A 12997-nucleotide genomic window follows, 5' to 3' on the forward strand; every position below is an offset into this window, starting at 1 on the left:
CTGGGAATTTTAAGGGGTCTTACCTACTTATGGAGAGCTGGTAATTTCTGAAGGAGACTTTATTGAAGGCAAGATGGCAAACTATTTTATGCAGAGAAGTAGCAGAAAACATAATAGACTAAAATGACTGCAATCAGGAGCTCTTTAATGACTTGAAAATCAAAAAGGAATCATATAAAAGTGGAACCAAGGACACATTGCTAAGGATAATTATAAAAGAATATTGTGTAAATAAATCTGTATGGACAAATCAGAAAGACTAAGGCACAAAAAGAGTTTCTGCTAGCAAAGAACTGAATAATAATAAGGAAAGGTTCTATAAATACAGGAGAATTCAGGAAAGCAAATAAGCAATGATAGAGGGAAGGACAAATATCAAACACATCTTTTGCTTTTGTATTAGTGCTGTGGTTCTCAGCATTTATCGACCCAAGACACCCTTCATTGGTCTTGAGGCACACCTCCACATTCTCTATGAGAATTGAATGACACCCAATTTCAAAAACAAATTTATATATTACAATACTTACTTCCTTACACTGAGGATGGGCAGTAGGGGTGGGAGATGGTCCAGGCAGGGACAAGCCTGAGCCTGGCTTATCTGCTTAGTTTATCTGCTTATCTCCTCACAGCTCACCTGTGCTCTGGTTGAGAATCACTGCACTGGTGGCTAGTTATGAGGTTAGTTGGAGTGATGTTGTAGCCATGATGGCCCAGGAACCTATGCAAAGGGAAGGATTCTTTTAGGTGATATCATTTATTGAACCAGCTGCATAGTTTGGAAAGATGTCAGACAAGCTTTTGGACACATCCTCAGGTCTGGAAAAGAACCAGACACAGCTTGAACTAAGTAATAGGTAGAACAATAGCCAGTACAAACTTAAAGGAATGAAGCAAAGGTGTTAAATAGGAGCAAAGCAGCATTTTCAAAGCTAGCTGGAAAATGAAAGAAGTGCTGTAGGCATTTCCCAGTGGGCCTGCTATTAAACTAAGCCAGTGCATGCATACAATGAATACTCCTCACAATCATTAATTAAGTACACAGGTCTCATTTTCTTGCCATTTTCCAGTTGGTCTAATAAAAGGTATCATTTTGGAACCAAGAGTTCTAGTTTTTTGTAGTCTTTTTGTCTCAGACCAACACGGCTACCAAGTACACCCCAGGTCTCATACCACATTTCAAAATTATAATGGATCAGCTCTGTCCTGCACACTGGCCAAAATGGAAAAAAAGTCATGCAGCTCCAGTACAAAGTTGGAAACTTTTCATATTCAGCCCTTTCTGTGGTCTCTCTGCTTCAGAACCACACCAGTTCTCTTCACTCAGCACAACAGTTAATCCATTTGCATAATCTGTCTCTCCTATGAGTGTAGATGGTAATGTAGGGTAAAGCAAAGAAGCTGTTACTCTATTTTATAAATCTAATTTTCCAGCAGATCAGTTTTTATTCCAATAATAATGGTTACCAGTTAGCCAGCCCATCTGTTTCTATTTCTTCCTTTAGACCCTTATAATTTGGCCAGTTCCTAGCCTTGAAAACACAGGGATTAAGGAATGCTTGGCTCTTTCCATGAGAGAGCACGAACTCTGTAAAACAAAGTTGTAATGTTTGAGACTGACTTAATGTGATCAGCCAACTTGTGGGGAATAAGGCACTAAACCTTATTCAGATGGTAGGAAAATTCTGGCAAATATTTAAGTCTGCAGAGAGGGTGGGGAGAAGAAATAGGTCACTGCTGCATTCTCTGCCCTGTACATTAAAGGAGGCCTTTCATACATTTCTCTGAGCAGTGAAAGGCTGGAGGCAGGAATAGGGAGCAGCCACTCAATGCAGCATGGTCTCTTCTGTTCAGAGCAGGTTTCCCAGCAAGACTCTTCCTAGGTATTTGGCTGCTCAGATCAGCATTGGCCTCTTGTAAGTGTCTGGAAATCCTTACTTTATAAAGGGCAGATGCAACATAATACTGGGGGGGGGACCACATGATTTCTCCTGGAGGAAGCTGCCATACAAAAAGGGAAAATTAGAATAGTGCAAAGGCTTGTGCCACACATGCTTTCATTTTCCCCTCTGGGGGTGTCTGAAAACCACACAATTAAAGGGGAAACCCTGGTAGATTCGGCTCTTCTGGGAAATCTTTATGCCCAACAGACTGATTCTGAAAATTGTTTGTTTTCACTAAATTTTTGATTACAGAAAAGATCCCAGAAAGCCCACAGCAGGCAGAACGGTTTTGACACTCTGGATTCCTGTTTGAAATCTCTGTGGTTATCTTTTATATTGTGTTTGTACAACCTAATAGCCATGGCACCCTGCTTGAGAATCAGGCATATACATGTTCTAAACCTTTTAAAACACCCTTATTTTGAAACCTGGCATATGGCGCACAGGAAGAAAATGGTATTGAGAGGAGCTTTGTTGATTCCTGGGGTTTTTTGCCATTGCTTTGGATGATGGGATTGAGTGCGCTCATAGCAAATTTGCAGACGATTCCAAGCTGGATGGAGTTGTAGACACTCTGGAGGCCAGAGCAAGAATCCAGACTTACCTGGACAGACTGGAAAAATGGTCCTTAATCAATCAGATGAAATTCAGCAAAGACAAGTGTAAAGTCCTGCATTTGGGACTGAACAACTGTGTGTGCCAATACAGACAGGGGAATGATTGGCTAGGTGGCAGTACTGCAGAGAAGGACCTGGGGACCATAAAGTGAATATGAACCAGCAGTATGTTCTTGGTGCAAACAACGCCAACAGTATACTGGGTTGTATTAACAAGAGAATCACTTGATCAAAGAAGTGATTCTTCCACTCTGTTCAGAAATGAGACCTCCCCTGGAGTACTGTGTCCGGATTTGGGCCGCACCTTCAAAACAGACACGGATGAGATTGGAGTGAGTCCAGCACACAGTGACAAAATTGGTTAGGGGCCTAGGAAGCAAGATTTATGAGGAAGGTATGAAAGAACTGGAGATGGCTGTGGTAGGGGATTTGACATTTTTTCAAATACTTGAAAGGTGATTGTGGAGAGGATGGAGATGGGCTTTTCTGTGGGACCATAGGGGACAGGACCGGGAGCAAGTTCCTCAAACTGTAACAAAGGAAATTTAGGTTGGAGATTAGGAGGAACTTTCAGACTGCAAGAGCGATCAAGCGTGAGAATAAGCTACCTAGAGAAACTGGGGAATCTCCAGCCTTGGAAATTTTCAAGAGTAGATTGGACAGACTCATGGATGGGACGGTTTACTCGGGGACAATCCTACCTTGATCCAGGGGGCTGGACTAGATGACCTTGTGAGGTCCCTTCCAGCCCTACTTTCCTATAATCTTTTGGTAGTGATAAGCTAATGTAAGTTACCAGTGAGTGAAGAAACAACCACTAATTTAAGATGAGAGAATGTGACATTATTTGACACTGATTATTCTTTCCAGAATATGCTATTGTCACCGGAATCCAAAAAAGTCATTTGCTTCCATAAATAGATTATATTATTTTCTATGAATGTACAGAACAGTCTAGAATCAGCATTGGACATTTTTATATTAAAATGGCTTTCAAATATGTTGGAATATGTTCCTGTTACATAGGGATATATGATAAGTATACATTTCTGAATATTACAGTTTCTACTTACCATGCATACACTGACTTGTGGTACTGTGAAAGCACTGCAGAGTTAAGATGTTTACTGTATTAGGGTCTAATGGCCACTAAAACCTCTACTTATTTCTAATCAGTGAGCCATTACCAGCTTTTATCTTTTGTTTTCAGCACTCCTCTAGGTCTTGAATTCATATTACAAAGGTAGCATAGCCAGCTGTAATGTGTTGTCACTGCTGAGCATGGTGGTGATTTATGAGTCCCAGACTAAGGAAGAGCTTATCTTTGGGTCTTAATTTAACACATCAGCAGACTTGAAAATATGAGCCTTTCTTAAGTGAAATATCAGTATAAAAAAACTAGTCATTACAGCTGTGAGCCTGGAAATTCCCCGGCTGTTTTTTGCAAGAAAGGCTTTCTAAACACATATATGTTTGAGGAACCTATTATTTTCCTGAGATCTGTAGGTAAAGGGAACCTTCAGTGGCTTTCCTCTTCTGTGGCAGGGAGGCCTCAACAGTAGTGCCTTCACCCTTCTCTTCTCAGTAACCTAAAACTAACGGCATACAGCATCCAGGCAAGGGGAGAGAATGGACTGATAGCCAGGGAGGGATGTCAGAGAAGGTGTATTCACATCCCCTCTGAGAAATGATGTAGCTTAAAGGGACTGTTACTCCTGCTAGAGCCATATTGGAGGGGAAAATAGGGGTTACACCAGTACACACGCTGTAATCTCCATATGGGCAGCCCTGGTCTACTGCATATCCCATAGGCTTGGGAGAGGCCATGCAAACCTACACTTGGCTGGTCATGCATTTTTCTTGGGAAGAAAAAATGGGGCTAGGATAACCAAAGCTAGACACCCTCATTCCTTGAAAGTTCAGCATGTGGTAATGGAATACAAAGCCCTTCACCTCTAAGTCACCGCCCCTCAAACTCAGCCCAAGCTGCTAGAAACAGAAGCCATCATCTTTCAGCTGAACCATCTTTTAAGAACATTTGCTATGTCAAAGTCCCTAGTCTTTTGCACAGAAGTTTATCGGTGTGGTATAGTAATTCACTGAGAAATGACTTATAGTAGAGTATTCTTTACAGAGCCTTTCAGTAGTTTTAGATAGCTAGTTGCTGAATCTAACTTACAGCTGGGATTAGGTCTTGTTCCAAATACTGGCAATTCCCAGTTGATACAGTGATATACACTGCTTAAAGACAGGAACATTATAGCTCCAAAATGAAGTAGATACTCTACTTAGGAAGTATACCTTGGGTATTTTGGCTTTTACCATATGTAAGACTGACTAAGTAAAAATGCATCCAGCTTCTCTGTCAAAATCAAATTTAAACCTTGTTCTCCAGAGGTGAAGGCTGGTGCAGTAACCCAAGTACATTGTAGCTTGATACCAGAGTACATGCAGAAGTAACTGTACAATGCCATGCACCATAATGAAAGCTACTGTTTTTCTTAATAGAACGGTAGATTCTGTGTGCCAGTTCTACATCCACCTTAGACTTGATGATATAAGTTCACCATAAAATATACCATGTGGTAGTCTGTTTAGGTGTATTTTTTTGCAGGGTGTAGAAGTATGACAGAAGAGGCAAAGGACTGATGGTGGTTAGTTTTGTTGTGTCAACTAGATCATTGGATCTCGAACTTTTTTTTTGTGGACCACTTGAAAATTGCTGAGGGTCTCGGCAGACCACTTAATAAACTATTTTTGTTCTACAAATCAAAGCACACAACTCATATTTTAATACCAGTAGTCTTACCTTACAAGTACAGATATTCTCAATTGTTCTGCAACCTTTCTTCAGACCATCTGAATGGAGCTCGTGGACCAGTGGCGGTCCATGGACCATGGTTTGAGAACCTCTGAACTAGACAGTTATTGGGCTTGTTGCTTTTTGAGTTATGGCATTACTCCATAATGCCTTGTTAAATCATAGGCACTGGAGCAATAGGATTTGGTCTATGAAGGTGTTTGAGAGCTCTATAGTGCAGTTCGGAAAGGTTGGAAGACATCCAGCCTTTGGTGAATGAGGCAGTAGCAAACTCCACCCTACTTGAACATCATGCTTTATGCATCATGGTTCACTAAAGAAATAATGTGTTCAAAGTTTGCAGGAGACTCAAGAAGAGTTCATCACTACAGCCTGCATGAAGGTAGATGACACCAAATGTGTGTCCTATTTCAGTAGTAGAAGCAGGCTTATGATTAAGATAGGAATACATGGAGAGGGACAAAAAGATAAATGGACAGGACATACTGTACTCTTTATTATGACAGAACATTTGCCATCTTTTGCTCTAAAAGATATTGTCTTGCTGTATTATGAATTGTCCTTCAAAAACATGGGATTACTTGGTATTTACATTAGACAGATACACGTGCTGTGCTAGATTTTGCTTGTGTTAGAATCAAGACCTAAATATTGACCCATAGCTACATGTGCCCTGTCAAAAGTTGCACACTGACACTGTTTGTTCGTGATTTTTTATTGCAACTCCCCATCACTTCCAGTATATCTTAGAGCACAGTTAGAACTAATTCTAGGCACTGCTGGAAAAATTGTAAGCCAGCAGTGCTATTGAAAGGGTGGCAGGGAAGAGGCCAAGCACTGTCAGACACTGAAGCTTGAATCTCAACTTGTTGAATCGGTACAACTGAGGATGTAGTTCTAGTTAAAAATCTACTCCCTGTCCTGTTTGTCCTGTATGCCACTCATTCATGCACTGACTGGAATATAATTTTTTTCAATAAAATAGTTTTTTGTGAAGTTCAGCTGTGAATGGCATTGCAGCAGATAATTTGTTTACTGGACTCATCTCCAAAGGCTTAGTCAATAACTTACACCTATTAGACTGCAGAAAAACCAGGGGTGAATTGCGTTTTTTGTTTAAAATGTTTAATCAGTGACAAAATAAACTATGTTAAAAAAATCCCCAAAAATCAATATATACGTTTTAGCATCATTGTAGATGGATGAAAAGCTACGCAAGCAAGCCATTGCAGCCAAATGGGAAGTTTGTGGCCCTGGATTTTAATATTAAGATTTGATTCTCCTTTCATCGGCATGTGACTTAAAACTAAAGCCAGTGGCCCAGATCCTTAGCTGGTATAAACTGAACTCATGGTAGTTATTTTGATTTATGCTTGATGAGGCTGTGGCCCATATCCAGTGAGTGGATGGGCTCACAAAGGGAGAGATCTGCTTTGAGGAGTTTGAATGCTTTCTGCTTTTGCCATTTCCCCTTTTTCTTCTCTAATTCCTTGATACTTTTACGGAGGACGTGAGAGAATGACCAAAAACAGGATGGGGTACAGTTCAGTCAAACTACTCTTAGTGTATCATTTATGATGCATTAGTACTGTCCTAGAAGGGTACACTGATAAAGATTTTCTTGGCTGAAACCAGTGGCTGATTATTAACCAGCCATATCAGCTGATACCAGTTTGATAGCCAATTTACAGGGATGCAGCTTGGCATCTTGGAGAGCAGCATCTGGCCAGTAAGTCTGTGGGGGGGAAGGGACAGGGGGGACAGATTGAGGCCCCCCACAGTGAAGGAGGGAGTGAGGCAGGAGCATGGGCAGGCGCTGCCCAGCTAGGATAGTAAATGCGACCCTGGGGCCAGAAGCGGGATGGCTCAGGACCCCACACAGTGCAGGGTCTCAACAGTGCTCACATAGCAGCCTAGCTCCTCCCCACAGCAGATGTTGAGGCCAAAGCAGTTCCTTCTGTTCCCGGGACCTCAGGGCATGCCCTGGAGGAGGGAGAGAGGACACAGATCAGCAGGTGCAACCTGGTGGTGGGGAGTGCACATAGCTGGATCTGCTCCTCACCAAAGCCTGAGAAGCCTGCCAGGCAAGGAGGGAGGTTCAGGCTCTGAGAGTCCGTCACAAAGCAGTTGTATTGTCAGCTGAGGGTGACTGGTGTGGGGAGTGGAAATGGGGGATAGCTCCCCACTGCTGTGTGAACCCCTGGGGGAGGCACAGGGGGCATGTGTCACCCTCTCCCCCCCCCCGATTTGTGTGTGGAGCAAGGGCAGGCTGGCCACTGTGGGCTCAGGACCAGGGGCTGCACCAGCCTCTTCCTGATTGGGGTGGGGTACACCGCATTTATCAGTGACATTATTGGATATACTGGCCAAAAAAAAGCCTATTGCTGATTAATGTTCATTTTCCTTTTAACGGTTCCTGTCTGATATGCACCAATATATTGCACCTCTACTGTCCTACCCTGCTCTTGGAGCCTGAGGTATTGTCTGATCAATGGAAGGATGACTCTGCCTTCCAGAAAATGTCTCCGGGACCTAAAGAAAGCAGTAAAGCACTTTAACAGTTTGGCTGAAAATATAATGGGTTCAATCTATGTGTGTCTTCAGAGGAAGACTTCCAACTAAAGTACAGTGTAGAATCAAAGTTATATCAACACATATAGAGAAGAACAAATACTTGGTTCATAGTGAAGTTTTTTGACCCAAGAATACTAATTTTCTTTCTCTAAGCAGATATGTCCAATTCTAATGCTCTGCCTGTATCTCTCTGCACTAGGGGAAATTGGAATGAGTTTTATTTAAGATCTGTGATGAGCTAACTAAATGAAACATGCTCCTTTCTATGTCCTTTGGCTGTGTTACAAAGCTAAAGCTAAATCATTCTAATAGCCTGCCAATGCTGCTCCTAATATTCCCTAGCTGTCTCCTAGCATTAGTGTGCTGTTAAAATGCTATACTTAAATGCAAATGTGTTTTGGGAATATAATTTTCTTTTGTAGAGATGAAACAGCTGAATGTTTATGTTGTGGGGAATACACAGCAAGGATACAGTGACAAAGAGAGGCTGCTCTTGGGCAGTTGTACTTTCCAAGGAGACACCAAAGGCAAAATTCAATACAACTTGCTAGTCTAGTAAGTTATGTAGGTGAAATACATCCCTGGCAAATAAGATATATACTCTCATTGGCCTTACACTAGAAGATATTGCTTGGTATCCAAAGGGACATTACTTTTGTGGGTCCCATACACAACCCATTTTCTTTACTGAACAAGATGCAGCTGATTAGTACCACACTCTTGCTTTGCAGTTAAAACTTTAAGTTGTATCAAATTTGGATCAATTTCAGTATAAATCAATTGATTTGTTTTTTGTTTACAAGACAGTGCATCAGCAGGAAAAATCCCTGTTTTACTTCTGGAGAATGTTTATTTGGTACAGATGTTGCACCCATACAGAGAGATTGAAACTTTGTCCTGAGCAAAAGTAACAGGTAGCATAAAAAAAATTAAAAGACCCTAGTTAAGGTTCCAGCTGCTTCTCTTCTTCACCATCCCCTGCCATCAAGCACCCCCCTGTTTCTCTTATTTAACAGAAGTTTCAAACAAACACTATAGCACAATAACAATATAGTTACCATCTGTCTCACACATGATCTAAGTGAATGTAGATTGGCCTCTAAACCTGAGACTGGACATTCATGGCACATATACCAGTGTAAAAATGGTGCAAGCAACCTAGAATATATCACATCTGAGGCACACTAAATTGTGACCAATTCAGGTTAGACCAAACTATTGAACATCTGTATTGTACCCTTAATGATTACAGTTACATCTCTGTCCTCCAGCATCGCTGTGTGCTTTGAGCCCCTGTCCCAGCCCTCTTTGGCAGAGAGGTGGGTTAGCACTTGGCCCATGTTCAGGTGGAAGCTGGAAGCCCCTGGAAAGTTTGAAGTCATGAGGGTCATGAGTTTGAGGTCCCCACAAAGGGAGATTGGGCCCTGGGGGCTAGGGATGAGGATGTGGGGGTGTGCGGTCCCTGCTGTAGTGATGCCTCCTGCCTCCTCCCACAGCCCTTTCAGGTGGACAGTGGGTCCAGGATCATCCGTCTGTCTAGCTCCTACATAAAGAAAACCCTAGTCTTCACTCCTGAATCTTGGAATTAATGTGCCAGGTTTAAAGCCCCCCTCTCCACCCTCCCTTTCAAGTTTCTGTGTTGGGTTCTGCCCTGCAGTTTTCCCCCTAACCTCAATCCCTGCCCCATTCCCAAGTCCAACTGCCCCTCCAAGTTAATTCACCCTTTTCCCAAGCCTCCACTGCCCCCACATTACCCCAGTCCCCCTCCAAAGGTTTGCTGGTTTGCATCGATGGAAAGAAGAACCAAGTTACGACACAGGCAACATTCAACAGGTTTTCTTTAATAAAAATAAGAAAAGTTTGGCAAGTGCAACTTTGTAAGCTGGGGCTTGTCTCTTCCTTGTGTGCCATTCCCCTGCATCCCAGTGTATACCCATCAGGAGAGGCAGTGGGGAAAGGTGTCCAGCCAGTCAGGGTTGTGGCCAACCTCACCAGGGAGGAAGGGCCACAGGAGCCTGGGGAAGGGGATCCATCACTTAGTGCCAGGGTATGGGCACTTGAAGCCCTCTAGCCCTACTCATCTAGGAAGTACCCCTGGTCTCCACAGCCAAGGAGGTAGTTAGCTAGGGCTTCATAGACCCGGAATACCTATTGGTCTGTGGGCCAGGGACACACAGCGTCTGGTGGCTTGTTTCTGCCAGCCTCTATGCATGCTAGGAGTGCTATGCCTGGTCTGTGTGCCACACCTCTGCTCAGTCTTTGTGAAAGACCTCCCCCCAGTCTTACAGATGTTGTGGAGGATACATGTAGTGATGATGAAGCACAGCACATTCTCCTCTACCTCACAGCGCATGCTGAGAGCCCATCAGAGCACCTTAACGTGGACAAAGGTGCACGCCACAGTTGTGCAGCACCTGTTCAGGCAGTATTTGAAATGTGGGGTTTTTTGGTGGTCCAACTGCCCTATGTAGGGCTTCATGAGCCAAAGCAGGAATGGGTATTTGTGCGTACCAACAAGAAACTCGTACACATACAATATTTTGGCACAAGTAGCTGTTTAAAATCATTTTAAGGAGTATGACATAGGGAATTGGTATTGGAATGTACCCTTTCCCTTTTGGCCCATTGACACCAGTTCAAACCAAAGGCCAGATTCTGCAATGAGGAAAGTTCTCTTTGCTCCATAAGATTAGCCATTACTTGGGTACAGTGCTATTAAACTTAATGGACTTACCCATTTGTCAGGGTGTGTGGGATCAGACCACAGGTGAATAGTAAAGAATAGAAATGGGTTTAAATCTTCTGAATGAGTGAAGCACAGTAGGAAAGGGATTTGATTTATGCAGGCATGACACTGCTGTTTCTGTTTACTGTGGTGACCAGCAGTGCAGTCATGTATCCTTTGGCTTTTGAATACCTTTGAGCCATGTCATTGGCTTAATAGGTGATGCAGTTCTTGTGTGGCTGCACTTTGCTTCTACTGAAGAATATCCCCTGGGCCACGTTTGCCAATTGGGCCTGACCCACCCATGGATGCAGCAGTACTGTACTTATATGACTGTGTACTGACACCTGTGAACACTTATGTTCTGTATTCTGATCAATCTAATTTATACATGGACATTGGTGATAGACAAGCCCAATATCTTTAAAAGGAGCAAGGTTTGGTGGGTACAAACAAATGGCTGTTGTAATCAAAACAAAAGAGAACTAGAGCAGACAGACAGACACATTATGAATTCACTTACTGTGAGAGTAGAATTAGTTACTTAAAGGGTTTTTTTTGTGCTTGTTTGCAGGTTGCATGGCCGATACCATGAAATGGCACCAAACGTTGTGCCCATGGACTATACCAAGGATCCAGATGTTAAACTCCCTATGCAGCTTATAATAAACATGCCTGAACTAAAGGTATCACTTCTACTCACTTTAAAATTATAATCATGTTATAAGTGCTGCAGCCTACTTCCCAGAAACTTTGCCTCTGAGAAGTGAGCTTGGTACTATAAATATGCAAAAAATTGAGACCCTCCATTTGCCAGTGCTGTTCAAGGGCAAAGTGAGCAATAGACACTGGTAATGATTTTAAATAGCTGCATGAAGTGGAGATTTCTCCATTGTAGAAAGTGCCAGAATCAGAATTTGGGAGGGTCATATCATGACCTTAGCTACACATAAACAGTTCTTGCTGAAGTCAGTGGAAACTGTTTTCAAATAATTGATTGAACCCAGGAGTTTCTGGTGCCTAATCCTGTGAATTGACTATTAAACCAGCAGGTCTTTCACAGTAGTATCTGGAGGACTTGCTTGCAATCTGCATAAAGCTGGCTGGTCAAATGGTGCCAATTCCTTTTCCTTGTTTCCGGTGCCTAAATTGCACAAAAATAAACAAAGAGCACACTAATAACTCCTCTGTATTACTTAGCCATGAAGGGCAGATACTATATGATGATTAATATCCCTTGTGTTGCCATAGGGATATTATGATGATAAGCAGGAGAGGAAAACTGATCCATGGCATCGTGAACAAAAGGCGAGGTGTCTGTAAGACTATCAAAATCAGACTCATGTTTGCAAATATTTGAGGGCAAAAAATGCGACTCCAAACTTTTATCTTTTTAAATCATAGCTATTAACCATGCCATAATTTTAATGGGACAAGTTTCAGTTGTTAGATACCAATTAATCTATTGAAGCAATTTATTTAATTGTATGTTAGTTTTCTGTATAATATAAAATACGTTAGTGAACAGTTTCTACTTGCAGTTTCATGCAAAAACTATTGTTTGCTCCCCAATATTGTTATAGGAAGTGTCAGCCTCATTTTTAAGAGCAAAAATATTCTAACAAGGTTTTTTTCACTTCTTTTTGATGTTTTCATATTTCTCCATCATATAGCACAATGTTCACCATCTTAATTGAACAAAAGCAAATGCATTATCTTTATGAATAAATAATCGTGCTGTTCTGAAATCAGTACATGCTGGGTGCATCTACGTGACACTACAGTAATGTAGCATTGGTGGGCACAAACCGTGACACTGATGCTACTTCGCTGTAGTGACAAGCTACCTTGCTATAGTGTGTTGCTATGGCTACGTAGCTGCTAAAAATAACTGTGTCGCCAGGATGTAACAGCTGTTACTGCGCCATCATTCATTACTTCATAAAGCAAGTACTGAATAAAGACACAGTAACAACTGCACTGTAGGGGGGCACAGGTAGATGCACCCACTGAAACGTATCTAAAGCAGAACTCAAACAGAAGATCATAAACTCCCTGCTCTTCAACTAGCACATATGGTGTATGTTTGGGGCTGGGACAAAACCATACATTTTCACAAGTAGCCTGCTTTGATCAGAAAAATGTATTTGTTGTCTTCCATGTTACAGGGGTGTAGGTTATAGCTGTGTTGGTCTAAGGATATAGGCAGACAAGGTTCTTTGGGCGAATCTGATATCTTTTATAAGACCAGCTTAAATAGTTGGAAAAAAAATGTTAAGCAAGCTTTCGGGTTCAAAAACCCTTTGTCAGGCTGAGA

At 42.1% G+C, this 12997-nt stretch overlaps 1 protein-coding gene across 1 annotated transcript in view; it reads left to right on the top strand.

The window, feature by feature from the left end:
• Positions 1 to 12997, top strand: part of CIB2 (calcium and integrin binding family member 2) — a 108095-nt gene that overhangs the window by 41683 nt on the left and 53415 nt on the right. Inside the window, exon 3 of the mRNA XM_019533383.1 lies at positions 11255 to 11366. Coding sequence (XP_019388928.1) covers positions 11255 to 11366 — 112 coding nt within the window. The remainder of the gene's footprint in view (positions 1 to 11254; positions 11367 to 12997) is intronic.

This window comes from Crocodylus porosus, unplaced genomic scaffold, assembly GCF_001723895.1.
Source record: "Crocodylus porosus isolate Cpor-Errol unplaced genomic scaffold, CroPor_comp1, whole genome shotgun sequence".
Lineage (NCBI taxonomy): Eukaryota > Metazoa > Chordata > Crocodylia > Crocodylidae > Crocodylus > Crocodylus porosus.